The sequence below is a fragment of the Gossypium raimondii genome, chromosome 13 (assembly GCF_025698545.1).
Source record: "Gossypium raimondii isolate GPD5lz chromosome 13, ASM2569854v1, whole genome shotgun sequence".
Taxonomy (NCBI): Eukaryota; Viridiplantae; Streptophyta; class Magnoliopsida; order Malvales; family Malvaceae; genus Gossypium; species Gossypium raimondii.
In genome coordinates this window covers 5,049,915-5,076,619 of record NC_068577.1, presented here as the reverse complement: position 1 = coordinate 5,076,619, position 26,705 = coordinate 5,049,915, and the positions used below count along the sequence as shown (strand labels likewise).

Here is a 26,705-nt window from a genome sequence, read left to right as displayed (position 1 = left end):
AAGTTATATTTAGCAAAGTCTAGGTTCGTTAAACCATTTTTAAACTATTTTTGGCTAACTAGTAACACATATATTTAGCCAACCTAAAAATAGCTTAACCGACTGAAGCTATATTTAGCAAAATTTGTTGAACATTTTCTAAACTATTTTTGTCTAAGTCAAATCCATTTAGCGGTTTTAGCTAATAAAATCCTATATATATATATATATATATATATATATATATATATATATATATATATATCATGATTCACTTTCACTTAAAACACACCTTAAAAATCTATTCTTCTCCACTCGCTTATCCTTTTAATCTTTTGAGATTGCTGAGTGTTTTTCTATTGTAATATATTGTTGATTCCTACTATCTTTTTAACAAAAGAATTTGTTGAATCTTGAAAATACACTATACTGTGAAATATATTTAAAGATAGTGTCCACCACATCAAGCTATTCAACTCATATTCCTAATTCGTTAACTTAGGACAATGTTTACTAACAATAAATACATATAATTAACAAATTCCAATTTTCGACGGATAATTAATTAATTCATAGAATAATATTTAAGTTTAATGGAATGGCATGGTCCAATCTCCATGAATCTTCATCGTTTGATATAAATGGAAACACATTCATTCATATTAATGGAAATATAAGGAAAGATATTAAAATAGTGAAAGATGGAGTAACTGTACCAATATGAATACCATCAAAATAACGAGGTTATCCCTATCAATAATGAACTCAATTATTACAATATGGGTTTGTAGCTGCTTCCCATATCAAATTACCAAAGAATAAATTACATTATCTCTTTTCTTTTCTCCTTTATAACAAATAAATAATAGATGAGTGGGGACATGTTAGTTGGATAATAAATAGAACATGTCAAAATTCATTTATTTCTAATAAATAATAGATGGGTGGAGTATTATTACATCCCAAAATTTGGGTTAGAAAAAATTGGATTGGAGAAACCAAGAGTGGTTATGCCCTGATTTTTTTATTAAGATTATGAAAATTTTGTAAAGTGAATTAATCTGGTTTAGTAGATAGGTGTTGTGCTTATATGTGTGGGGTTCTAGGTTTGAATCTTTTCCTTGAGTTTTTGTTAGTTTTTGTCCTAACGTCTATCCTTGATCATCGGGCATAAATAATAAATTTGCTCAACTAATGATAGAATGAGCCTACTGGTTCAGTGGTAAGGCTTTAACTTACTCTTAGGTTCTATGTTTGAGCCCTTGTGCGTACAAGCGGGTATTATTTTTGTTAATTTCCTTTGTGTCACCTATTTAGTAGTGTTTGGGTCAAATTTGGATTTTAGAAATCTGTTTGGATGAGGATTGGATTTAAGGGAGGTGATTAGTGTGTTTTAGTTATATTGTTATTTTTATTTTTCTTTTAAAAATATTAGTTTTGTTTTCTCAAAAACCCTCCTAAATATGCTCCTACGGCTCTCACTTTCTCAATTTATTTTTGACTTTTGCTTCATGCCCGTTTCTATTCTTTTTTATTTCCAAATATTTTCTTTGTTCTCAATTTCTTTTTCTTCTTTTGTTTGTTTAACTCTTGTGTCGGCGTAGAATGAATCCCTTAGCTATTCCAATTTCAATCGGGTAAGAGAATGGTTTGTTTATTATTATTATTTGGTGATGTTAGATGTTGGGTTTTCTTTGGAGATAAGTGATTTTTATATTGAGTTCTTGAATTTAACTATATCGGTGTGCTTCTAGGAGAATATCAAGGAACAGTTGGTGTTCCTCTAGCTACTTAGGCGTCGTTAAGTTGCTATTTCGTCTGAGAGTAAGTGTTCTAGACGTTGTTAAGGTTGTTCCGTTTTGAAAATTGGGTTTAATTGATGAAGGTTGCATGATATTATTCAGTCGAGTGTGGTGAAAATCATGTTATTAATTTGTATGAGTTGTTGTTTTTAGGTTCTGGTGCTTTCAATCTTGAGCATACATCGTATCCAATTCAAGTGTGTGTTTCTAACTCGAAATCACCGCGAACAATTTGGAAAATCTGGGAAAAACCCGAGAAAAATTGAAATTGTTCTACGTCACACGACCGTGTGTGATTACACGGAAAAATCAGGTAGGCCATGTGGGACATACGGGTGTGTGAAATCACACAGGTAAGATAGGTAGTTCGTATGGGACACACGAGCTGGTCATTTGGGCCATGTGATTTCACACGCCCGTAGAGCCTATTTTTTTGAAATTTTCATTTAGGGTCATTTTAATCTGTAATTTGTAATCAAACCCCCATGGGGTCTATTTTGCTTAAAAAAGACCTGAAATGAAATATATGTGTTGATACGTTTGGTATGTGAGTTACATGTATAATATATGTGTTGGTAATTTTTGAGAGCATGGCTATTTTTGTAAAGCATGTGTGACATTCGTATTTCGCTTTATGTTATGGTATGATATTTGATTCGACTATGTGATATGTATGTATGTTATTATGATTTTGCATGAGCATTGGGGTGGTTTTTGATGATGGAGAAAGTGCTTTCAAGCAGTATTACTGCAATTTTGGCGGTTAAACTGCAATATATATTCGGCAGCTTAGCTGCACCTTTATGAGTGGCATACCACCACGACCTAGTGTGGTTGGATGGATGGACTCATGTAGTCCTATTGGTGTGATTGGTTGGACGAAGTTGGAGTGTAGCGGATGGGGTAAGATTTGATCTGATATGATATGACATTTTTTATATGATATATGTTCTAGAAATATGATATTCCAATTTCATATATGTTCCTAGTATTATGTCATTCTGATATGATATTCGTATATGTGAACATTATAAGTAAAATTCTTTATTGGTATTTACATTTGTGTATGTTATAAGGAAATTTCATTTTGTGGGTCGAGATACACATTGGGCTTCTAGCTTACTAGTTTGTTTTATACGTTTCAGGTGAACTACAAACTTAGGAATGGACAACGTTTGTTTATTGGTTAAATATATAAGTTGGTTTGTGATTTAAATATTTTTGGACTGTAAATTTGTTTTGGGCTTTGCTCTTTGGTTTTTATGTTGTTTGCTGGATTTTGGTATTTTAACGTTAAACTGCAAAATCACATGATTTACCAAACTAAAAATGTAACAACCTGTTTTAGTAAAACCGGAATAGTGGTTTCGTGACCAAAAATCACAGTCCTAAAGGAAAATTATTTTAATGTTATTGTATGGTCTACATTATGATAGGAATGACGTATGAAAATTTTGTTAAGAAAATTTTACTGATTACATGTTTAATTAGATGGAAAAGACCAAATTGCATAAAATGCAAAAGTTGAGTTCTAGTAGCTATAAGTATCAAATAGCTATGGAATTTAAAATTTGAGGTCCTTATATGGCAAATAGACCATCAAGAGGAGTTAGTAGATAAGTATGATGATTCATCCATGGAAGATTGATTAAAAAAATGACTAAATTGGAAAGTAAAAATAATAAAAGATGATAAGTAATTACATAATAAAAATATCATCATATTATCATCTTTCCCAAATTATTTTACATGGAAACCCTAGTTCGAAGAGCTTGAAGGTAGCAAGCTTATTTGGCTCAATTAGATCTAGATAGACCAAATACGGAGATAGATCGAGGAAAAGAAAAAGTACCGAGATAGTAGATTTTGTATACACGAACATTGTCGAGGTAAGTTCGTGTAACTAAATAGTGTATATTTATATGTTTGAATTGAATGTTATATATGTGAATTGTGTAGTTGCTATTTATATGAAATTGATTACATATCCGTCAAATCTCGATAAATGTTAAGTCTCGTTTAAATAAATAAAATTCGATGGATACAGGATTTCCCGTATTAGTTGTAGTCCTACATGTGTTGCGGACAAACCACAACTCGAAAGAGTGTTCCGTTATTAGCCTTCTCAGCTTCCTGTTATATGGTTCTTATGAGCTTCCCGTTAATAGCTATTCGGAGCATCCCGATCGGTTGTGATCTTGTATGTACTGTGGACACACCGCAGCTCTTATAAGCATCCCGATATATGTCTCTTCGGAGCTTCCCGATTAAAAGCTCTTTGTGAGCTTCCTGATTAATAGCTCTTCAAAGCTTCCCGATATGGCTCGCTTGAACTTCCCAATATATAGCTATCCGGAGCTTCCCGTTAATGGCTTTTCGGAGATACCTGTTATTGGCTCTTATGATCTTCCCGTTATACAGCTCGGATAAGCTTCCTGTTATATGACTCGAGAGAGAACTTCCCGTTTATGTGCTCGTATGAGCATTCCTGAAATGAATTGACTGATTACAATTTTGTACACTTCTAGTGTACTACTCGTGTATCCATCGATATTTCAAATAAATTAAATGGGCAAAGTTCTGACATGGGATAATCAGAACTTGAGACGAATTATTATAGAAATGTATATGTTATATGAATATAATAATGTGGAAAACATATGTATATGAAAATTGTTACATGATGAGCTCATCCTTGTTTCTTGATTTTCATATGAAGTACATGACTAACATGTTTCTTGAGGTTATATGTGTTAAGGAAAATTGCCAAATTTCTTTGGATGAATTTTGTATGCTTACCTTAAATGCAAATGAATGGTAAGTTAATTTTCTGTTATATGAACTTATTAAGCTTAAAAGCTTACTCTATTTTATGTCATCTATTTTTATAGTGCTCATAAAGGTTGGAAGCTGGTCGGAGCCACATAACACTATCCCTCAGACTTTTCGGTATATAAAGCAAGCTAACTTTGGTTATAATAACATGTATAGGTTAAATTGGCCAAATGATAACATATAAATACTTGGTTTAAAATATCCATTGGAATGACTTGTAATGGATATATCTTGATGTATATATATATATATATGTGTAACCTTATCATGCTTGGTATGTATTTGATATGATTAAATGATGGAAAGCATATAGACATATTGATGGTTATTTTGAGAGAGCATATTTGGTAAAATACGCATATAGGTTTATTTGGTTAATTTAGCAAGCTTGAATACTTAGAGATATGTGATAATATATCATGCATAAATCTTGGTTTTGGCTTGATTCAAATGTTTTATATTAGACTGGAATATATTTAAGTGTTTATGTTGGTGGAAGACAAATTTGGGTGAGAAATATGACATGGAAATGACCTTATTTCGTCCATACGGGTAGAGACACGGGCGTGTGTCTCAGCCGTGTGTGATACGCGGCTTAACACATGGGCATGTGACCTAGTTGTGTGTCCTCTGTATTTTTAAAATTTCAAAATAGAATGCTCAGAATTGATCACACGGCCTGGCACATAGGCGTGTGGCTTGGTCGTGTGACCCTTGCACTTACACATAGCCTAGCACACGGGCATGTGACTTGGCCATGTGACCCATGTTAGAGAGTTACATGGGTACGAATATGACCATGTGCCCTATTTTGAATACCCACACGGCTTGACCACACAGACATGTGTCCCATACACCTAGGAAAAATTTAAAAATTTTGTGAGAAATTCTCTGAGTACCCGGTTCAGTCCCGACTTGTTTCTAATACATATTTTGGGCCTCGAGGTCTCTTATAAGAGACAATAATGATTGAATATGATTGATTTCTGATATGAATAGTAAATGATATGGAATAACTGTATTTAATCTATAAACTCTGGTAATGCTTCGTAACCCTGTTCCGGTGACGAATATGGGTTAGGGGTGTTCCAAAAACTTTGATTTTCAAAATTAAAACTCTAGAAATTTCCACTGCAAAGATTAAATAATCATTTAAGTTTTTTTAAAAATAATGAAATGGTTTTTAACGAATGGTTGCCTTAGTTTTGGAAATGATCTGCCGTCATTAGTATTTTTAAAACACACGATTTTGAATTCAAATTCTGGGTTTTAAATAAGAGTTTCGGACTTCAGTTTTTTTTTTTTTTACATTTGTGAGAGTTTTACCAAATTTTATGCTTTTGAAACACGCACTGGGTTTGATTAAAACAAAAGCTTTAAAACAAGTTGATGTAATTTCTCAATATCTGACCATAACTTCTAAGCTAAGTTTGAAGTGTTACATTTAGTGGTATCAGAGCCATGTTACAAAACTCAGACTGTGATTTTTGGGTTCCAAAATTTTCTATATGAAATTGTTTGAATTTAAAATATGAAATTCTGATAAAGTTTTGATAATTGGTTATAAAATGTGAATCTGAGGCTCTGACGCCAATTCGAGTAAGTATATTTCAGTTAATTGTACTTTAGTTACTTTTACTTTAGTACTTTAGTAAAAATATTAGATATCGAGACTATAAAATAAAACAGCTCTACCTTAAGATAAATATATCGACTAAACTATAGACTTAGGATTTAAACATAAACCTAAGCTAGACTTTGGGACTTCTGAACTATAGAAAAGTAAGATGATTTTCTGTGGTATATGTGATCATGGTGCGCGAGGACGTGGCAAATGTTGTCAAATGGCTCACGTCGAGTCCTCTTCTCTGAGCAGCGTGCGCAATTTAGAAATTAGCGATACTGTAGAGACGCCCAATTCTGAGGGCGGTAGTCGAAAAACTAGAGACCACGTTGCATCCTAGGATATGTTTAGAGATTTGCAAAGGGTCGTTAGGGCCCAATCTGTGTTTGTGAGTTGAGGGTATTTGATTGAGGGACTTTAGTCGAATGAGCCCGAGTTAGCGGAAGAGATTAATCGCTTAGAGAGTGAGGAAAAAGAAAGGAATAATTATGGAATAAGAGAAGTTCTAGTCCTGTTAACTTGAATCTGTGATCTGAGAAATAGGCCATAATAGTTAGGCCTTAGTGGGATGAGGCAGCTGTGAGCGTATACTAGGTTTCGATTTGTGCTTTCTGTGATAGTCACTATCCAAACAAGTGTTGGAGGAAAATGGAAGCGTGTTTAGATATGGATCTGTTGAGCATCGTGTTAGGGACTATTCATGACATTTCCTTCGTCAGTGCAAGCTTCAACTCAATGAAAAAATTAGAGACTGGTTTGTGCAACTAGGGGTTGAGAAGATCGAGATGCACCTTGTAGCAAAACAAGTACATTTGCGATCCATGTCAATCGTACCCTGCATTGATTAAGTGTTTGGTTGTACTCTAGTGTTTGATTGTCACTAGAGTTTCTAAGACTTTGGGATTGTAGAATTATTTGTAAAATTAATGTAGAAAGTTTCTTGAGATAACCTGAGGTAGTGAATGGGAAGTTAGTTAGATAAATTGTCTGTTCAGGAGTGGAATATTGTCTAAGCCTGCATTGAAATTAGAGTTGCGTAGCGATAGTGTGGTGATCAGTTTGGAACGAGAAATTTTAAATTTTGTGGTTAAGTGAGTGGGGTGACAACGAAAATTTTGACGATAAATTCTTTTAAGGAGGGGAGGGTTGTCACATCCCAAAAGCTAAGTTGTAAGAAATTGGGTTCGTGAAACCAAAGTGGTTACGCCCTGATTTTTGAGTTAAAATTGTGAAAATTTTGTAAAGTGAATTAATTTGGTTCAGTGGATACGTGTTGTGCTTAGGTGTGTGGGGTTCTGGGTTCGAATCTTTTCATTTTTTGTTATTTTTTGTCCTAACCTCTATCCTTGATCATCAGGCATAAATATTATTTTCACTCAACTAATGACAGAATGAGCCTACTAGTTCGGTAATAAAGCTTTAGCTTACCCTTTAGTCTTTTGTTCAAGCGGGTATTCTTTTTGTTAATTTCTTTTGTGTCGCATAGTTAGTAGTGTTTGGGTCAAATTTGGATTTTAGAAATCTGTTTGGATGAGGATTGGATTTAAAGGAGGTGATTAGTGTGTTTTAGTTATATTGTTAATTTTATTTTTCTTTTAAAAATATTAGTTTTGTTTTCCCGAAAACCCTCATAAATATGCTCCTACGGCTTTCACTTTCTCAATTTCTTTTTGAATTTTGCTTCATGCCCATTTCTATTCTTTTATATTTCTAAATATTTTCTTTGTTCTTTTTTTTTGTTTGGACTTTCACCTTTGTTGTTAATTGTTTATTCCTTGAATTGCTCTCTTATTGGCTTGGTGTTTTCTTCTTTTGGTTGCTTAACTCTTGTGTGGGCGTGGAGTGAATCCCTTGGGTATTCCAATTTCAATCGAGAAAGAGAATGGTCTGTTAATTATTAGTTGGTGATGTTAGATGTTGGGTTTTATTTGGAGATAAGTGATTTTTATATTGATTTCTTGGCTTTGATGATATCGGTGTGCTACTAGGAGAAGATCAATTAACGATTGGTGTTCCTCCAACGACTTAGGCATCGCTAAGTTGCTGTTTCGTCTGAGAGCAAGTGTTCTCGATGTTTTTAGGGCTATTCCATTTTGGAATTTGGGTTTAATTGATGAAGGTTGCATTATATTGCTCAGTCGAGTGTGGTGAAAATCATGTTATTAATTTGTATGAGTTGTTGTTTTTAGGTTTTGGTGCTTTCAATCTTGAGCCTACATCGTATCTAAGTCAGGTGTGTGTTTCTAACTCAAAATCATCAGGAAAAATTTGGAAAATCTGGGAAAAGCCTGAGAAAAATTAAAATTATTCTGCATAACATGGCCGTGTGTTAGGCCGTGTGGGGGCACACGAGCATGTGCGATTACACGGGCAAATCAGTTAGGCCATATGGGGGCAGACGGGCGTGTGCTATTACATGGGCAAATCAGGTAGGTCGTGTGGGACACACGGGCATGTGAAATCACATAGGCAGGATAGGTAGTGCTTGTGGGACACACGGGCCGGTCATCTAGGCCGTGTAAAACCATACAGACGTGTGACCCATTTTTTGAAATTTTCATTTAGGGTCGTTTTAATATGTAATTTGTAATTAAATCTCCTGTGGGGTCTATTTTGCTTAAAAAAACCCAAAATGAGGTATATGTGTTGATACGTTCGGTATGTGAGTTACATGTATAATATATGTGTCAATAATTTTTGAAAGCATGATTATTTTTGTAAAGCATGTGTGACATCCATATTCTGCTATTTATTCTGATATGATATCTGATTCGACTATGTGATATGTGCGTAAGTTATTATGATTTTACATAAGCATTATGGTGAGTTTTGATGATGGAGGAAGTGTTTTTAGGCAATATTACTGCAATTTTGGCAGTTAAAACGCAATATATGTTCTACAGCTCAGCTGTACCTTTAGGAGTGGCATACCACCAAGACTCGATGTAATTGGATGGATGGACTCATGTAGTCCTATTGTTGTGATTGGTTGGATAGGGTTGGTGTGTAGCGGATGGGGTAGGATTTGTTCTGATATAATCTAACATTTTTTATATGATATATGTTCTGGAAATATGATATTCCGATTTCATATATGTTCCTGGTATTGTGTCATTCTGATATGATATTCGTATATGTGAAAATTATAAGTAAAATTATGTGTTGGTGTTTACGTTTGTGTATGTTATAAGGAAATTTTATTTTGTGGGTCGAGCCACACATTAAGCCACTACAGACTTAGGACCGGACGACGTGCAGGAGCTTAGATCGTTTATCGGTTAAATATATTAGTTCGTTTGTAATTTAATTATTTTTGGACTGTAAATTTGTTTTGGGCTTTGCTCTTTAATTTTGGTGCTATTTGTTGGATTTTGGAATTTTAATGTTAAACTGCAAAATCGTATGATTTACCAAACTAAAAATTTGGTTTTCAAAATTAAAACTCTGGAAATTTCCCCTGCAAAGATTAAGCAATCAGTTAAGTGTTTCTCTTTAAATAATTAAATGGTTTTTCACGAATGGTTGCCTTAGTTTTGGAAGTGATTTGCCATTGTTAGTACTTTTAAAACACATGATTGCGAATTCAAATTTTGGGTTTTAAATAAGAGTTACGGAATTCATTTTTTTTTTTTACATTTGTGAGAGTTTTGCCAAATTTTATGTTTTCGAAACACACAATGGGTTTGATTAAAACAAAAGCTTTAAAACAAGTTGATGTTGTGACACCCCAAACTCGACCGAGACAGACCAACCCGAATTCGAAGCGTTACATTAGCCACCTAAGTGACTCTCTGGCTAACGACTACCCAAGATATACCCCGACCTTACAATACCTCAATCTTATCTGATTATTAGTTATTTATTATTGCAGAAGCAAACTATGAACCAATTTTAAACTTTTCCTAGGTAATTTTAACCTAAGAGCATTTTCGTCATTTTACCACCTATGGTAAAATTAACCCGATTTTAGATCTAAATGTTTACCAACCTTCTTTTAGTCAAAATTATGCAAGCCTAAAAATTTCAGCTTAAATTGAGCTCGTTTGCTATGTCTAATTCAAGTTTTACTATTATGGCCTAAATTGTAACAAATACAAACTATTAGTACTATACCCAAATACTAAATTGAGTGCGTTTCTAACAAATTTTATCAATTACAAATCTAATCCTAAAATATTATCAAGTTTCCTTATCATTTAAGGCTCTAATTGGACTTATCAAGTTATATGACTAATTTGTAATTTAAACGGACTAGAGAACCAATTTAAAAGGACTAGAATTCAAACCCCCAATAGTCCACTGCAGTTTTTTGGTGCGAAAAATGCAATATTAAACCCGATTTTGAGTACTTTAATGACCAATTATACCCGATTTAGCTACAATTAAACGTCATACATATCCATACACATTCAATTGAATTTATTAACACTAATTAAGCCTCAATTAAATTGAATGAAACATTCAATTTTATGCATATCACCAACCGATTAATTCAAAAAAGTGACGTACCTTAGTCACTAGTAAACCACTCCATGGAAGCTTCGATTAAACAATCATTGGTGAAAATTTCATGCTTCACATACCGTGTTATCAATCATCGTGTTATCAAGCAACAATACACCGTAAAACAATCAATAATTAAACTCAAACATGCCTCAAAATTATTATAAACCATTCAAAATAAATATCCAATGTCTAAAGTCCATTTACAACCAAAATCAAACTAATTTCTGGGAGTGCCACAATGCTCGACAACAGTCTCTAAAATGTGTAATAAAGCCTCTACCAAGCCTAAATCTCTTGGAACTCTCTTGCTTGGCTCCTCAATCTGATGAATATCTGCACGAATGTGAGGGTGTGAGCTTTAAAAAGCTTAGTGAATGTTAATAAAAACAACAAGTAAATTAACATCCAATTCATGTTTAATTCACAACCAATCATGCACCAATTGTCAGCCAAAATAATTAAACATGTAAATTTAATTTTCATAAATATTTTTAATACCGAAAATCAATTATTCATGGCTTTCAATCATCAATTGATATAGCAACAATCACACAAAAATATATATTGGCATTTATTTCTCATTGCTTAATCGAGTGATTATACATCGGATAAACGGATCCACTACACCAAAACGAGCTTTTAGCGGCGTTTTTAGCGGCGTTTGAATAAAAAACGCCGCTAAAGATCGAGCATTAGTGGCGCTTCCTGGAAAACGCCGCTAACAATAAGCAAAAAGCGCCGCGAAAAACCTAATCTAAAACGACGCAGTTTTGTGAGCTTTGTGGATTTAGTGGCGTTTTTAAGGAAGCGCCGCTAATGCTCAGGGCTTTAGCGGCGTTTTTGAGAAAGCGCCGCAAAAAACCTAATCCAAAACGACGCTGTTTTGTGAGCTTTGTGGATTTAGCGGCGTTTTTAAGGAAGCGCCGCTAATGCTCAGGGCTTTAGCGGCATTTTGAGAAAGCGCCAAAAACCTAATCCAAAACGATTTGTTTTGTGAGCTTTGTGGATTTAGCGGCGTTTTAAGGAAGCGCGCTAATGCTCGTGGCTTTAGGCGTTTTTGAAAGCGCCGCAAAAACCTAATCCAAAACGATGCAGTTTTGTGAGCTTTGTGGATTTAGCGGCGTTTTTAAGGAAGCGCCGCTAATGCTCACGGCTTTAGCGGCGTTTTTGAGATAGCGCTGCAAAAAACCTAATGTAAAACGACGCAGTTTTTGTGAGCTTTCGGAGATTTAGTGGCGTTTTTAAGAAAGCGCCGCTAATGCTCAGGGCTTTAGCGGCGTTTTTGGGAAAGCGCCACAAAAAACCTAATCCAAAACGACGCCGTTTTGTGAGCTTTCGGGGATTTAGCGGCGTTTTTTAGAAAGCGCCGCAAAAAACATAAGGCAAAACGACTCCGTTTTGTGTGCTTTCGGGGATTTAGCGGCGTTTTTAAGGAAGCGCCGCAAAAAAACCTAAGCCAAAACTACACATTTTTTTGCGCTTTTGGGGATTTAGCGGTGTTTAATTGATTTATTATTTATATTAATTATTTAAAATTGAACTTATTTCTAATTAAATATTTAAAATCTTCAGAAAAAATAACACGTGGAAATAATTTGAAATAAAACACATGGAAAAATTAAAAGGCTATTAGTTAAAATAATTTTAAAATTTTTTGGGTACATGATTACTAATTATTTTTTAATTTATATAATAAAAAATTTCTTATATAATCGTAAAAGAGATATTATTAATTTTAAAATATTGAATTAATTATCACTATAGTTTAGGGTTCTCAGTTTAGGGTATATGATTTTATTTAAGATTTAAGGTCGGTTTAAGAGTTCATATTTTAAGGTTTTAGTTAGGGAGTATTTATGGATTTAGGGATTATGGATTAATAGGGATTATGGTTTAATTAAGGGTTGGGATTTAAGGCTTAGGGGTTAGGGGTTTAGGAGTTAGATGTTAGCTAGGGGTTAAGAGTTAGGGATTTAGGGTTTAAGGTTTTAGGGGTCGGGTTAGGGTTTTGGGTTTAGATTATTATTATATTTAAAATATGTTATTATGTAGTTGTAAAAGATAATAATAAAATTGTTTAGGATTTTTAATTAGTTTAGAGTATATGATAAATTTAATATTTAAGGCCGGTTTAGGGGTTCATATTTAAAGGTTTAGGGAGTACTATATATATGGATTTAGAGATTATGGATTAGGGATTATGGTTTAATTAAGGGACGTTGGTCGAGATTTAAGGTTTAGGGGTTAAGAGTTTAGGGGTTAGACGTTAGTGGTTAAGAGTTAGGGATTTAGGGTTTAAGGTTTTAGGGGTCGGGTTAGGGTTTAGATTTTTTATTTATATTTTAAATATGTTATTATGTAATTGTAAAAGATATATAATTTAGGGTTTAAATTATGCCTTGAAAGAGATGTATATAATAGATAGACTTAAATATTTATATCATTTCAATGGTTCATTTAGGGTTTAATAAGGTTAAGGTTTACTTGAGATTTGGAATTTTATACAATTAATTAATGTTTTATATTTAAAAAAATTGAATCTAAACCATTTGATATATTTAAATATTACCTTAAATCGAATTAATAAATAAGTTTAAAAAGTAATAGATTGCTATGGATAATGTAGGTATAATTATTAAATTTGGAGAGGCCAATTTATAAGAAATAAAATTAAAATACAAAAATAAAAATGAAATAAAAACACTAAACTTTTAATTTTATCTAATTTTTATAAATATTACTTAAAAAACTAAAATTTTTAATTTTATCTAATTTTTATAAACATAACTTAAAAAAACCTATGTATTAAAATTTTCTAAAACGGCGCCGTTTCAATAAAGAATTTCATTTATTAGTGACGTTTTTGTCCAAAACACCGCAAAAAAATTCTTAATAATATAGACAAAACGGTGTAGTTTTTGGCTACAAATTTAATGGATTTCGCGGCGCTAGGAGAAAAATGCCACTAAAGGTCAGCATTAGCGGCGCTACGCTAAAAGCGCCGCAAAATTTCATTGTTGTTTAAACAAAACGGTGTCGTTTTTTATGAGCATTAGTGGAGCTATGATATAAACGCCGCAAAGTTTGAAAAACTATTTATTAAAAACTATGATTTTTTGTGGCGTTTTTTGTAAAACGCCACAAATACTTTTAAAAGAATCGCGCCATATTATTTTCAAATTTTCGAAATCCCTAATTTCCCCCTGAAATCCCTAACTTTACAAAATGCAGACTTCTACTGTTCCAGGTTAGCTATTCTATTCTACTGTCCTCTGGTTTCAGTTTTTAGTTCTAGGTTTCCTCTTAAAATTCCCTCCCACACACTCTTTTTTGTTCTTTTGTTTTTCGTTTTCATGGTTCACACACTTAGAGAGACCCAAACCGACGCTTCGCCAGACACAAATCGTGGGAAGACAAAGTTGTAAAACGAATATAAAGAAAAGGGGGGAGGGGTTGAAAGGTGGCTCCTTCTTGCTTAGTTGTGCTCCAAAATAGATGGGGGCTTTGGCGCCAGCCCTTTCCACTTGGATACCTGAAGATGACCTTTTTTTGAAGAACGCTATTGAGGTACTTGCCTTTTCTTTTCTCCTTCATTGGTTTTTAAGAAAAGGAATAAAATAAAGATTGGGTTTTTTTCATACTTGTTTCAGGAATTGGTTTTACTTGTGGTCTCAATTCGACTTTTCTTCTGTTCGTATTTGCTGTCAACTTGAAGTCTTCTTTGTTTTTCTAGTAGCTAGAAAATAATGCATTTTTTTTTCTTTTAAATTTCTCGCCCGTTCTATTTCCTTGTTTTATTTATTAGAGTTGCTGAGCTTATTTACGTGTCCTTCTTAGTCTTTTGGATGTATGGCACTGCCACTGTTCTAGTCTTCAAATTCTGGGTTTATTGTGTTAAAGCGTGGATTCATTGCAATATAAGTTGGTTGTGTTAAAAAAAAATTATACGATTCTTGCATTATGTTTATAAAGTTAGGATATTCATAAGATTATCCTCATGTTGTTGTTGTTTCAGAGGAATTCTATTGCATAATGCCAAAATTTGTCAATAGATAGATTGCTTGTGAGAATGCGATGTAGAAATATTACTAATAAACATGGTTTGCGCTGTGCCAAAGTGTTCCTATTCATGGATGCAAGTAGCTTTTCTAAAACATGAAATGACATTACTATGGTTGGTCTGGTAGTGCCCTTATTTGCAAAGAGTGCATGAATATCAACAGGAAAATGGGATCCAAATTGTGCATTTAGCATGAATATCAAGAGGAGCAGCATCCTTGAAGATCCTTTACCTGTAAATGGCTTCAAAGAAAGTGTCTGAATATTTGGAAGATAAAGTTGACAACGAAACCATCAACTGGATGATGGAGAACTTTAAACTCTCAGTCAAACAATAGGTAAATTCAATCTTACTTTTAAAAGAACTTGATTACATAGGTAGTAATCTCCAATCACACTCTTAAATAAAGGTTTCATTCACTTCTATAGATTGAGGCTGTTTTAACCAAGGACGAACATCAACACCTTGCTTTCTTATGCAAATCCGAAGTTGATTCAATTGGTAGGTTAACTGCTGGAATCTTGTGGTTGCTCAAGCTTGAAAAGTGTGCCGCTCTCATCACTGAATCATCTAATTCTGAGTCTTCCCTGGTGAACCTTACTAACATTAAAGAACTTAAACAGAAACTGGATAACATGCATAGTTTACTGCTGCAATTGCGGGTTCAAATTTGAATTTCTTTATAAAAAAATATTTGCTTTTGATCATATATTTTACTCATTCTTTATGTATATAGTAAACATACTATAATTACATGTCCGAGTATATGAGGTTTATTAAGCATTGATGAAAGAAATTTAGTTGGTGTAATCCGAAATTTTGTTAATGTTTTTTTACTTAGTTATAAATAAGGTAATGACTAGTTCAATCAGTTCAATCATCGGATTTTAATTATTTTTGAGAATTGTTTTTAAAAATTGAGGTTTTTCCATTATATTTTAGTTCATTTTCATCCTTTGTTTTTGAAAAAAATTATGATATTTTTTATGCATTGCTTGAAGTAATTTTAAAATTTTGGGGGGTTAAAAGTAAAAATTTAACAAAATTTAACGAAATTGAGAGATTAAAATTGATATTATTCCATTTAACAAAAGGTGTAAGGCCATTGTTTGCCCCTAAGCATATATTCTGAATATATTCATAGACATTCATATATCCAAATGAAAATATTAATCTTTATAATAAAAAAAATTGAAAAAATAATTAATCAACTTTATCTTCCAAAGTGTTTCTATTCGTCCTATGAATTGTGTTTCTACTTTATTGAACCCTGTTTCAGTCTATTTCTTTGTACCCTTTTGCAGGCTGGTGCTTCTTTGGAATCTCTTGCTAAGGGTACTAAGAACTCAATGGGCTTGTCAACAATTGCACTGAATTGCACAGAAGGTGGTCATATTTATTTTCTTTATGAAAATTTTCTTCGCTTCATTTTCTTTGATATTTTGTTTTGTTTTTTTAGTATTTTTTCCTCTTTATTTTGATTTTAATTTTTTTTCATATTTGAAGAATCTTCTATTGTTTTCTATATACTCATTTCTTGATCGGAGTTTAGTTTTAATTTATGTCGGTTTGAATGTCCCAAAGTAGTGACAAGTGGCTTGTGGTTTTCATAATTTTATTGTTAAACTCTTATAATTTCTTTAAAAATAAAAGAAATGTATAGTATATTTTAGTCGCTGATATTTTGTTTGAAAATTTATCTAATCTCCTTTGTACTTAATTTTTTCTATTGTTGGTCGGGATCCACTTATTGAGGTGTTTATCGACAACCCTCCGGATTATTTTCTTTTACATAAAGCAACTAACCTTTTCCCACACCTAATCTGTTTTAAGTTCTTCATGATTGAACTTGAATGTTTCATGGTATGTAAGCTGATCAAGGTATAATAACGCATGGACTGAGAGTTCAGTCATGTTGGCTTCATATTTGGTGGCAAATTCCGTAAATAATATTATGTTTTCTAAACAGGGATTCATTAGTACTTTGTAGTTTGTATAAGTGACATTCTAATTTTGTCCATGATTTCTTTGTTTACTGTAAATGTTTTAATATGCTTTTCTCTTGCCGTCTATCATTTTCCCCTTTTGCAGGTAGCTATTAGTTTGGAGAAGGCCGCATAATCTGACGAATATTTTATTAAGAGGAAGCTTTATCCAAATGTTGATTTCTATTCTGGGTTAATATATCGGTAAGATAAGATTAATTTCACTGCTCACTTTGAGAAACTAGATGAATGTATAAGATATATTTTAGATATTGGACCAGTGACAATTGAGGTTTTATTCAATAGGGCCATGGGATTTCCACCAGAGTTCTTCACTTTGTTATTTGCAATCCCTCGAATGGCTGGGTACTTGGCACACTGGCACGAGTCTCTAGATGATCCCGATACAAAGATAATAAGACCCCAACAGGTCAGTCAATACTTCAGGACTCAAAACCTATATTATTATAATTATACTTATGATCATGACTGTGGAACCGAAATAAGCAACGAGGCATGTTATTTTCTTCTAGTGTAGTGTGATTCCATATTATTGGTTGGGAAAATCCCTACCAACTTTGACTTGCTATGCTGTTATGTTTTATCTGGTACTCAATAAAAACCCTAGATAGTTGGCTATGAATTTTTCTGCTTTTTTTCTCAGCATCCAAAAGTATAGTTCTTTTTTTTTATCATTTATTTTAGGTGAACGATTGTAGTAGAAGATCTCATGGGAATTGAGTTTAATTGATGAATGCTACTGTGGTATAACAGCAGAAATTGTGAGAGTGAAGGAGGGGGAAAGAAGATGAAAGCAAAAAGGAAACTTGGTGATAGTGTAGACGTAAAACGGGACTTAAAACGGCAGAGGGTTGTGGATTCACCATCTTCACCTCCTGAAGAGTCACTGTGCCTTATAATGACGATGAAGATGATGAAAGGAGAGCACTGAATCACATAGGCAGCAGAGAAGAAGATGGTCACAGAGTTGAAAGTGAAGAAGAAGATGATGAAGATGATCCATTTCAGTTTAATTTCAAAAGGTTTTTGAATTTCCATTTTAGTCTATAAATTTTACATTTTGAACTTGTGCAATTTTTTTTTTTGCAATCAATTAGTTGCACTATTTGAACTTGTAATATTGCTATTTAAATATTAACATAATTTTTCAATATTTTGACTAAAAAAATTAATTTATTATATGATTAAATACTATCTTTTTAACTAAAAGTATATATTTAATACTAATTAATTTTTGATATTAATAATGTTTGATTTTAATATTTAATATTTCTAAATGTTTTTTAAAAGTTAGTGGTGTTTTTTCATAAACGCCGCCAAAGAATGGTGTTTTTAGCGGCGTTTGTAATCAAAGCGTTGCTAAAGGTCTTTGATCTATAGTGGCGTTTGTGGTAAAAGCGCCGCTAAATATCTAAAGCTATAGCGGCGTTTGTTAGAAAAGCGCCGCTAAAGATCCTGATCTATAGCGGCGTTTGTGGTAAAAGCGCCGCTAAAGGTCATGATCTATAGCGGCGTTTATTTCTAAAAACGCCGCAAAAGTTTGCGGCGATGACAACAGTGGCATTTTTTGCAGCGCTTTCAAAAACGCCGCAAATACTTTTAGCGGTGCTAAAAAGCGCCGCTAAAGGTATAAAAAAACGCCGCTAAAAACTTGTTTTGGTGTAGTGATCTCTGAACTCACACAAATATCAAATACATGTTGGAAAATATGGACATCACATATATAATAAAGGTAATTACGTGTTATTATTTACTATCATGAAAGGTTAGCTCAAATTAAAAGTGATCTAATTTGGTTAGAATTTTATTAGGCTTTAATTATTAAATAAAGTATGGGTCAAATATGTGTAGATACTCTAGTAATTGAGTTCTAATCAAATTCTAATTAGTGATGGGCTAATTAGGAATTAGAACTAATATGCCAAGGTTATAAATATTAGGGTTATGGTCCCCAAATTATACACAAGATATCTTTTCTAATATCTCATTCTTAGAAAAGAAAGAGTAAATATTCTTTGAATTTCTTGTGTGCTAATTTGGAAGATCAAATCCCCAAGATCGGGAAAAGCTTCAAAGAATTCATGGATTCAGGTACACTTTCGCATTTAGTTTTATTCTTGATGATTTGACATGATAGATCCTGGTTTATTTAGTTTTATTTTAGATTTATTTTACAAATCTAACAAGTGGCATCCGAGCCTCGTCATATCGAATCATTGGGAATTAATTAAGGTTTTTCATTTGAATGATTGATTTATGAAATTTCATAGGTTTTATATTTCAGATATATATGTTGATCTTTGAAGATTTATATTAAAGTATTTTTTTAGATCTTGATTATCTTGAATTCATATTAAAAATTTTAGGGTTTTGTTTTAATTTTTTAATTTGGGTGATTTCGGTGATTGTGCGATCTGTATTTTAATTTGTCAGTCACATGAAGGTTAAAGTTGGTGCTTTTGCTATATGTATTAATCATGTTTTGTTTTAATTTATGCTTCGATTTGCTGTATGTATATATGTATATATATTTACAAAACATGTGGTTATTATTATTAATATTTTTAAATCATATAAGGCACTTAAAAATATAGAAATTGATTCATATATATATATATATTTCGTTTATATATACAAATATTAAATATATATGCATGCTTTGATTGGTTTAATGCATGTTGTTTTGGAAAATTATATAAATATATATGATTATCTTTTAATTTTATTGAAAGATGAAATTAAGGTAAATATTTTGAAACAAATAAATTCAGGTTTTGGCTTTTAATTAAGGATGCCTAATATTTTAAATAAATTAGTTGAAACAAAATGCCGCCTAAAGTGACCTCTTTTGTGTAGATTAGTTTATTTGAAATATTAAGATGATTATATGTTTTTGTGATTCATGTGTTTATTGGTTGACCCAAAGGTAAGTTAATATTTGGCAGAATTTCAACAACATCTGTAGTGATAAATGTGTGACAATTATAAGGTATTTTATGTGAGCAATAAGTTAGTCCAAAGATTAATTCATTGTTTGACATAATTTATTGTCAATGTTTGATTGCTACAACAAGAGTACCGCTTACTGTTAATATTACTGTCCAAAGACTTGATATTAATGTTGTGTTTGGTATCTTGAGATGGGATTAGCCATTATCTTGAATTTATTGTTTACTTATGAATATTGATTTAAGTTTGTTTTTATTTGTTCTATATTCAGCTAATTCATCTTCTGCTACCACAATATCTGCTAATATAAATTCTATGGCCATGCTTAATGGAACTAATTTTAAGGAATGGAAAAGGCACTTACTTATAGTGCTTGGCTGTATGGACATAGACCTTGCGCTAAGGGAAGAACAACTTGCACCTCTTATTGCGGAAAGAACCCCTGATGTCAAGAGGGATTTTGAGAGGTGGGATCGTTCAAATCGCATGAGTCTAATGATCATGAAACACAACATTCTAAAAGCCTTTAGGGGCACAGAATCTAAAAAGATTACTCAAGCTAAGGGTTTCCTTGATGAAATTGAGAAGCGTTTTGCTAAAAACGATAAGGTTGAAATGACATCACTTCTGACTTCTTTGATGTCCATGAAGTATAAGGGTCAAGGAAACGTAAGGGAGTACATTATGGAGATGTTCTATACTGCTTCAAGACTTAAGGCACTTAAGATCGAGCTTTCTAAGGAATTACTTGTTCTTATGGTTTTGGTATCACTTCCTGCACAATTTAATCAATTTAAAATTAGTTATAACTGTCAAAAGGAGAAATGGACCCTAAATGAGCTCATTTATCATTGTGTGCAAGAGGAAGAAAGGTTGAAGCGTGATAAGTCTGAAAGTGATCATTTGGCCAATGCCCCTAAAGACAAGGGCAAGAAAAGAAAATATCAGAATGAAGTTGATAAGGGTCCAGCTAAAAATAAACAACAACAAGCTACAGAGAGTTGTTTCTTTTGTAACAAGTCTAGACATGTAAAGAAAGATTGTACCAAATATCATGCTTGGCGTGCAAAGAAAGGTATAATTCTTAATTTGGTCTATTCTGAGATTAATTTAGCTTCAATACCTAGAAACACTTGGTCGATAGATTCTAGTGCTACTACTCGCATAAGTGTTTTTATGCAGGGTTGCCTAAGTTACCGAAAGCCAAGTGATGGTGAAAGACACGTCTTTGTGGGCGATGGAAAATCGGTAGAAGTGGAAGAGATTGGGCATTTTAGGTTGGTATTAGGAACTAATTTTTATTTGGATTTAAAATACACTTTTATTGTACCGTCATTTAGACGGAATTTAGTTTCTGTTTCTTCGTTGGACAAATTTGGATATTATTGTTTATTCGGAAACAATCAATTTAGTTTGTCTTTAAATTCAAATTCTATTGGAATTGGTTATTTAAATACTTATGAAAACCTTTATTTACTAGAAACAGTTGCATCCTATAATGAAACCTTGCATGTGAAATCACGTGGTATTAAACACAAATTAAATAAGGAAAATTTAGCATCATTATGGCATAGGCGTTTAGGTCATATCTAAAAAGTTAGAGTTGAACGCATTGTGTCTGATAGTATTTTAGAGTCCCTTGACTTCACAGACTTTGATGTCTGTGTCGATTGCATTAAGGGAAAACAAACCAAAACCAAGAGATTGGGTGCCAACAGATCTTCAGACATCTTAGAATTAATTCATACAGATATTTGTGGGCCATTCCCTACGACATCTTGGAATGGTCAACAATATTTCATAACATTCATAGACGATTACTCACGTTATGGGTACCTATATCTCATTCATAAGAAATCTCAGTCTTTGGACGTGTTCAAATCTTATAAAGCTGAAGTTGAGAATCAACTCAACAAAATGATTAAAAATGTCAGATCTGATGGTGAGTACTACAGTAGATATGATGGCTCAAGTGAACAATGTCTAGGACCATTTGCGACATTCCTAGAGGAATGCAATATTGTCCCATAGTACACCATGCCAGGATCACCTAGTATGAATGGTGTAGCTGAAAGACGAAACAAAACTCTTAAGGATATGGTAAGGAGCTTGATTACTCATTCTACCTTACCTGAGTCCATCTGGGGAGAAACATTAAAGACAGTAGCTTACATTCTGAATAGAGTACCCAATAAAGTAGTTGCAAGAATGCCTTATGAACTTTGGACAGGTCAAAAGCCTAGTCTAAAACACTTTCACATTTGGGGATGTTTAGCTGAGGCAAGGCCTTATAGGCCACATGAAAAGAAATTAGACTCCAAAATAGTAAGCAACTACTTTATTGGTTATTCTGAGCGATCTAGGGGCTATAAATTTTATGATCCCATAATAAGGAATACTTTTGGGACGGGAACTGTAATATTTTTTGAGGATGTTGAGTTTGGGGGGAGAAATAAGGTTAGAGTCATTGCTTTTGAGGAGGAATTGGATTCTAACTCAATTCCTACCATCACTTTCGACGATGTTCAGGTTCTTATACCTATAATTGATCAAGAAGTGAATCCAGAACCTCTTCAAGACAATGTTGAACAACTCCCCATTGAAAATGAGGTAATTGTTCCAGAAGAACAAACTCAACAACCTCAAGAACAAGTTCCATTAAGGAGTCCCACAAGAGAAAGGAGAAATATTATTCCAGATGATTATATTGTATTTCTCCAAGAACATAAGGATGATAATGGAATGATGGAAGATGATCTAATCAACTTTCATCATGCCATGAAAATTTCTAATTCTTAAAAGTGGGTTGATGCTATGAAAGATGAGAATAAATCTATACAAGACAATAAAGTTTGGGAACTTGTCCCACTACCTGAAGGTGCAAAACCAATTGGTTGTAAATGGATATTTAAAACCAAGAGGGATGCAAATGGTAATGTGGAGAGGTATAAGGTGCGTCTTGTAGCTAAAGGATACACTCAAAAAAAATGTATTGATTTTACAAAGACTTTCTCTCCAGTTTTATCGAAAGACTCCTTCAGGATAATCATGGCGCTTGTTACTCATTGATCTTAAGTTACATCAGATGGATGTTAAGACTGCATTTCTTAATGGTGACATTGAAGAAACAATTTATATGGTGCAACCAGAAAATTTTGAGTTGGAAGACTCAAAGAATATGGTTTGCAAATTGACAAAATCCATCTATGAACTTAAATAAGCTTCTCGTCAAGGGTACCACAAGTTTCATCAAATAATTATTTTGTTCGATTTTGATATGAATATTGTTGATAATTGTGTGTATCACAAATTCAATGGGAGTAAGTACATATTTTTACATATTTTTGGTTCTATATGTTGATAACATTTTGCTTGCCGCTAATGATATAGGCTTATTGCACGAAACCAAGAGGTTTTTATCTAAGCATTTTGAGATGAAAGATCTTGGGGACACCTCTTTTATTTTAGGAATTCAGATACATCGAGATCAATCTCGAGGTATTCTTAGATTATCACAAAAGAGCTATATCAATAAAGTGATCAGAAGGTTTGGCATGCAGAGTTGTAGACCAAGTGACACCCCTGTCACTAAAGGAGACAAATTTAGTCTTACTTAATGCCTTAATAGTAACCTTGAAATTCAAGAAATGCAAAAGATTTCCTATGCATTAGCTATTGGGAGTTTAATGTATGCTCAAGTATGTACGCATCCGTACGTTGTGTACATTGTTAGGATGTTAGGCAAATGTTTAAGCAACCCTGGTATAGACCATTGGATAGCAGCCAAAAGGGTTATGAGATATCTTCAGAGAACAAAAGATTACATGCTTACTTATAAGAGATCAGATCTTTTAGAGGTCGTAGGGTATTCTGATTCTGATTCTGATTTCGCTGGATGCCATACATCAGGCTATATTTACTTGTTAGCTGGAGGAGCTATATCTTGGAAAAGTGTCAAACAGACACTTGTAGCTTCGTCCACTATGGCAGCAGAGTTTGTAGCATGCTATGAGGCATCAAACCATGGATATGGTTGCGAAAATTTATCATAGGGCTGCGCATTATGGAAAATGTAGAAAGACCACTCAAATTATTTTGTGACAATAAGTCAGCAGTGATGTATTCTAATAACAACAGGAGTTTATCTAAGTCAAAGCATATTGACATAAATTTCCTTGTTGTAAAAGAAAGAGTGCAAAATAGTCAAATATCCATAGAGCACATTGGGACAAACTCCATGATAGCGGATCCGCTCACAAAAGGTTTACCACCCAGGGTCTTTCATGAGCACACTGCTCACATGGGTGTTACATTGTTTGAGGATATCATGATTTAGTGGGAGTTTATATTTTATTTGTTTTATGTTTGTTTTCAGACATTTATGTATTTGGTTATTTTCTGATCAGAAATGAAGTATTTAGTTTATTCACTCTGTTTATTATTTTGATACTGACCTCATTTAAGTTTAAAGAGGATCAGTTGGAAATAGACATGTTTAGATCATATTGCATATAATTTCTATGCTACACATCCATACTTGATCTATGTCATTTATTTGTGTTAATATATGTGATCAGGGATGGATTTAGTTACAATATATGTAACGAAAGTCGCCTTGGTTCTATGTTAGCATAATTAATGGATGAGATTGTTCGGAATATCTTTTGATATGATAGTAAAATTTTGAGCTCATAAGGTTGTATAATGACATTTAATTATAAAGGAATTAGTATATATGTGTGTGGTCCAAGTAGGAGATTGTTGGAAAATATGGAAATCACATATATAATAAAGGTAATTACATGTTATTATTTACTACCATGATAGCTTAGCCCAAATTAAAAGTGATCTAATTTGATTAGAATTTTATTGAGCTTTAATTATTAAATAAAGTATGGGTTAAATATGTGTCGATACTCTAGTAATTAAGTTCTAATCAAATTCTAATTAATGATGGGCTAAATAGGAATTAGAACTAATATGCCAAGGTTATAAATATTAGGGTTATGGTCCCCAAATTATACACAAGATATCTTTTCTAATATGTCATCCTTAGGAAAGAAAGAGTAAATATTATTTGAATTCTTGTGTGCTAATTTGGAAGATCAAATCCCCAAGATCGGGAAAAGCTTCAAGGAATTCATGGATTCAGGTACGCTTCTGTATTTAGTTTTATTCTTGATTTATTTTTTGATGATTTGACATGATAGATCCTGGTTTATTCAGTTTTATTTTAGATTTATTTTACAAATCTAACAGTACAGTCCACCGAGTTAAGTGGGCCAAAGCACGCGCTCCCTTATAGCGTCTCAAATAACCCATTAAGTGGAGACTCATGCTCAACACTCCCTTATCTACTCCAACAAATCAGTCCACCTAGAGCCATATGCTCACAAATAACATATCAACATGGTGAGTCCTCATAAATCATATGGCATGTCAACTATATCCAATGGACCCAACATGCATGTTGCCAATATATTCAATCAAACATAGCAAATACATCAGTCATTATTATGCTCAATTTAATGTGACAAAATGATTATGTATGGCTTGTAACATAGCCATTTAACATCTAATTAAATCAAGCAATTCGCACACCAATTTCCCAGATTCAATTATTCAATGTAACACCAACATATCATGATAAAAAATTTACTACCAATCTTGCAAAAATTAACTATTCAACTATAATTAATTAATTGCAATAGTTAATTAAACTTCTAAATTAACATAATTGAGGGTCAATTTACCAAATCGTCCTTAGAAACACTCATCACACAATTTTTTTCTACCATAACAAGTGATCAACTACGCAATTTCGAGCTTCAATTCCAGTTATCCCTGTCCTTTTCAAGATTTGGAGCTTTAACAGGCATTACCACCTTTCCAAAGATATACTAAACACGAATTTTAAAGTTTATTTGTCAAATAAATACCCCAAAATTTCTCTTATTTTACAATTAAATCTAATTTAATTAATATTTAAATTTAACTCAATTTAACCCCTAATAAAAATTATTTTAAAATTATTTTCGATCCAAATTAATTATTTTCACTACTAATTATTTAATTACTTTAAAATTAATTTTCCAAAAATATTTTTATTTTTCTAGATTATTGTTTAATCGATTTTAAATGAAATTAACCTCCTAAATTAAATTAAAATTACTAAAACCCTATAAATTCCTAATTTCATACTGAATCCAAAAATATATCCAAAATTTCTAGACCCGATTGAAGGATATTATAGATGTAATTCCTCAATATCGATCATAACTTCTAGATCAAAATTGACGTGTTACGGGTATGTTAAATGTATGTGGGTATAAGAGATACACTTACAATGAAATATATTTAATAATAGTATTCAACACACACCAAGCTATTCAACTCATATTTCAAATTCGTTAACTTAATGCAATATTTGCCAACGATAAATACATATAATTAACAAATTCAGATTTCGATGGATAATTAATTAATTGAGAGAATAATATTTAAGTGTAATGCAAAACAACTCTATCAATCACATCATGCAATTTCCATGAACCTTCACCGATTGATATACATGGATACACATTCATTCATATTGATGAAATATATAGAAAGATATTGAAAGAGTGAAAGATAGTAACTGTACCAATATGGGTTATCCCTATCAATAATAAACTCAATTATTGCAATATGGGTTTGCAGCTGCTTCCCATATCAAATTACTTAAGAATAGATTACATTATCTCTTTTCTTTTTCCCATTTATAATAAATAAATAATATGCTAGTTGGATCATAAATAGCATATGTCTAATCACCCTTTTTTTTCGTTGTCCATATTTATCTGTGATCTATTATGATAGGGAATGGGCCTGAGCTCGACTATTTTTAACTGGCATACGAGCTAATTTAACCATGTTTTGAAGAAGTATTTTTGGATAAAAACGAT

The 26,705-nt window shown here is 32.6% G+C and overlaps 1 protein-coding gene and 1 long non-coding RNA gene across 3 annotated transcripts; both read left to right on the top strand.

The window, feature by feature from the left end:
* The first annotated feature begins 16,090 nt into the window (after positions 1-16,090).
* Positions 16,091-17,862, top strand: LOC105784918 (uncharacterized). Of its 2 annotated transcripts, none has more exons than XR_008192439.1 (4): positions 16,091-16,192; positions 16,898-16,995; positions 17,098-17,221; positions 17,566-17,862. It is a non-coding gene; the product is annotated as an uncharacterized LOC105784918 (long non-coding RNA). The 2 variants fall into 2 exon arrangements; XR_008192438.1 differs by having other exon boundaries at positions 17,569-17,858.
* A 2,214-nt stretch (positions 17,863-20,076) lies between these two features.
* On the top strand, positions 20,077-20,972 carry LOC105781942 (uncharacterized). The gene is made up of 2 exons (XM_012606460.2): positions 20,077-20,836; positions 20,944-20,972. The coding sequence occupies exons 1-2, from the start codon at positions 20,077-20,079 to the stop codon at positions 20,970-20,972; spliced, it is 789 nt and encodes a 262-aa protein (XP_012461914.2).
* The last annotated feature ends 5,733 nt before the right edge of the window (positions 20,973-26,705 follow it).

Coding starts and splice junctions, on each gene's coding strand:
- LOC105781942 (XM_012606460.2), top strand. CDS start 20,077: ATGGCCATGCTTAATGGAACTAATTTTAAGGAATGGAAAAGGCACTTA. Junction 20,837..20,943: donor TGCTTGGCGTGCAAAGAAAG/GTATAATTCTTA, acceptor GTTTTTATGCAG/GGTTGCCTAAGTTACCGAAA.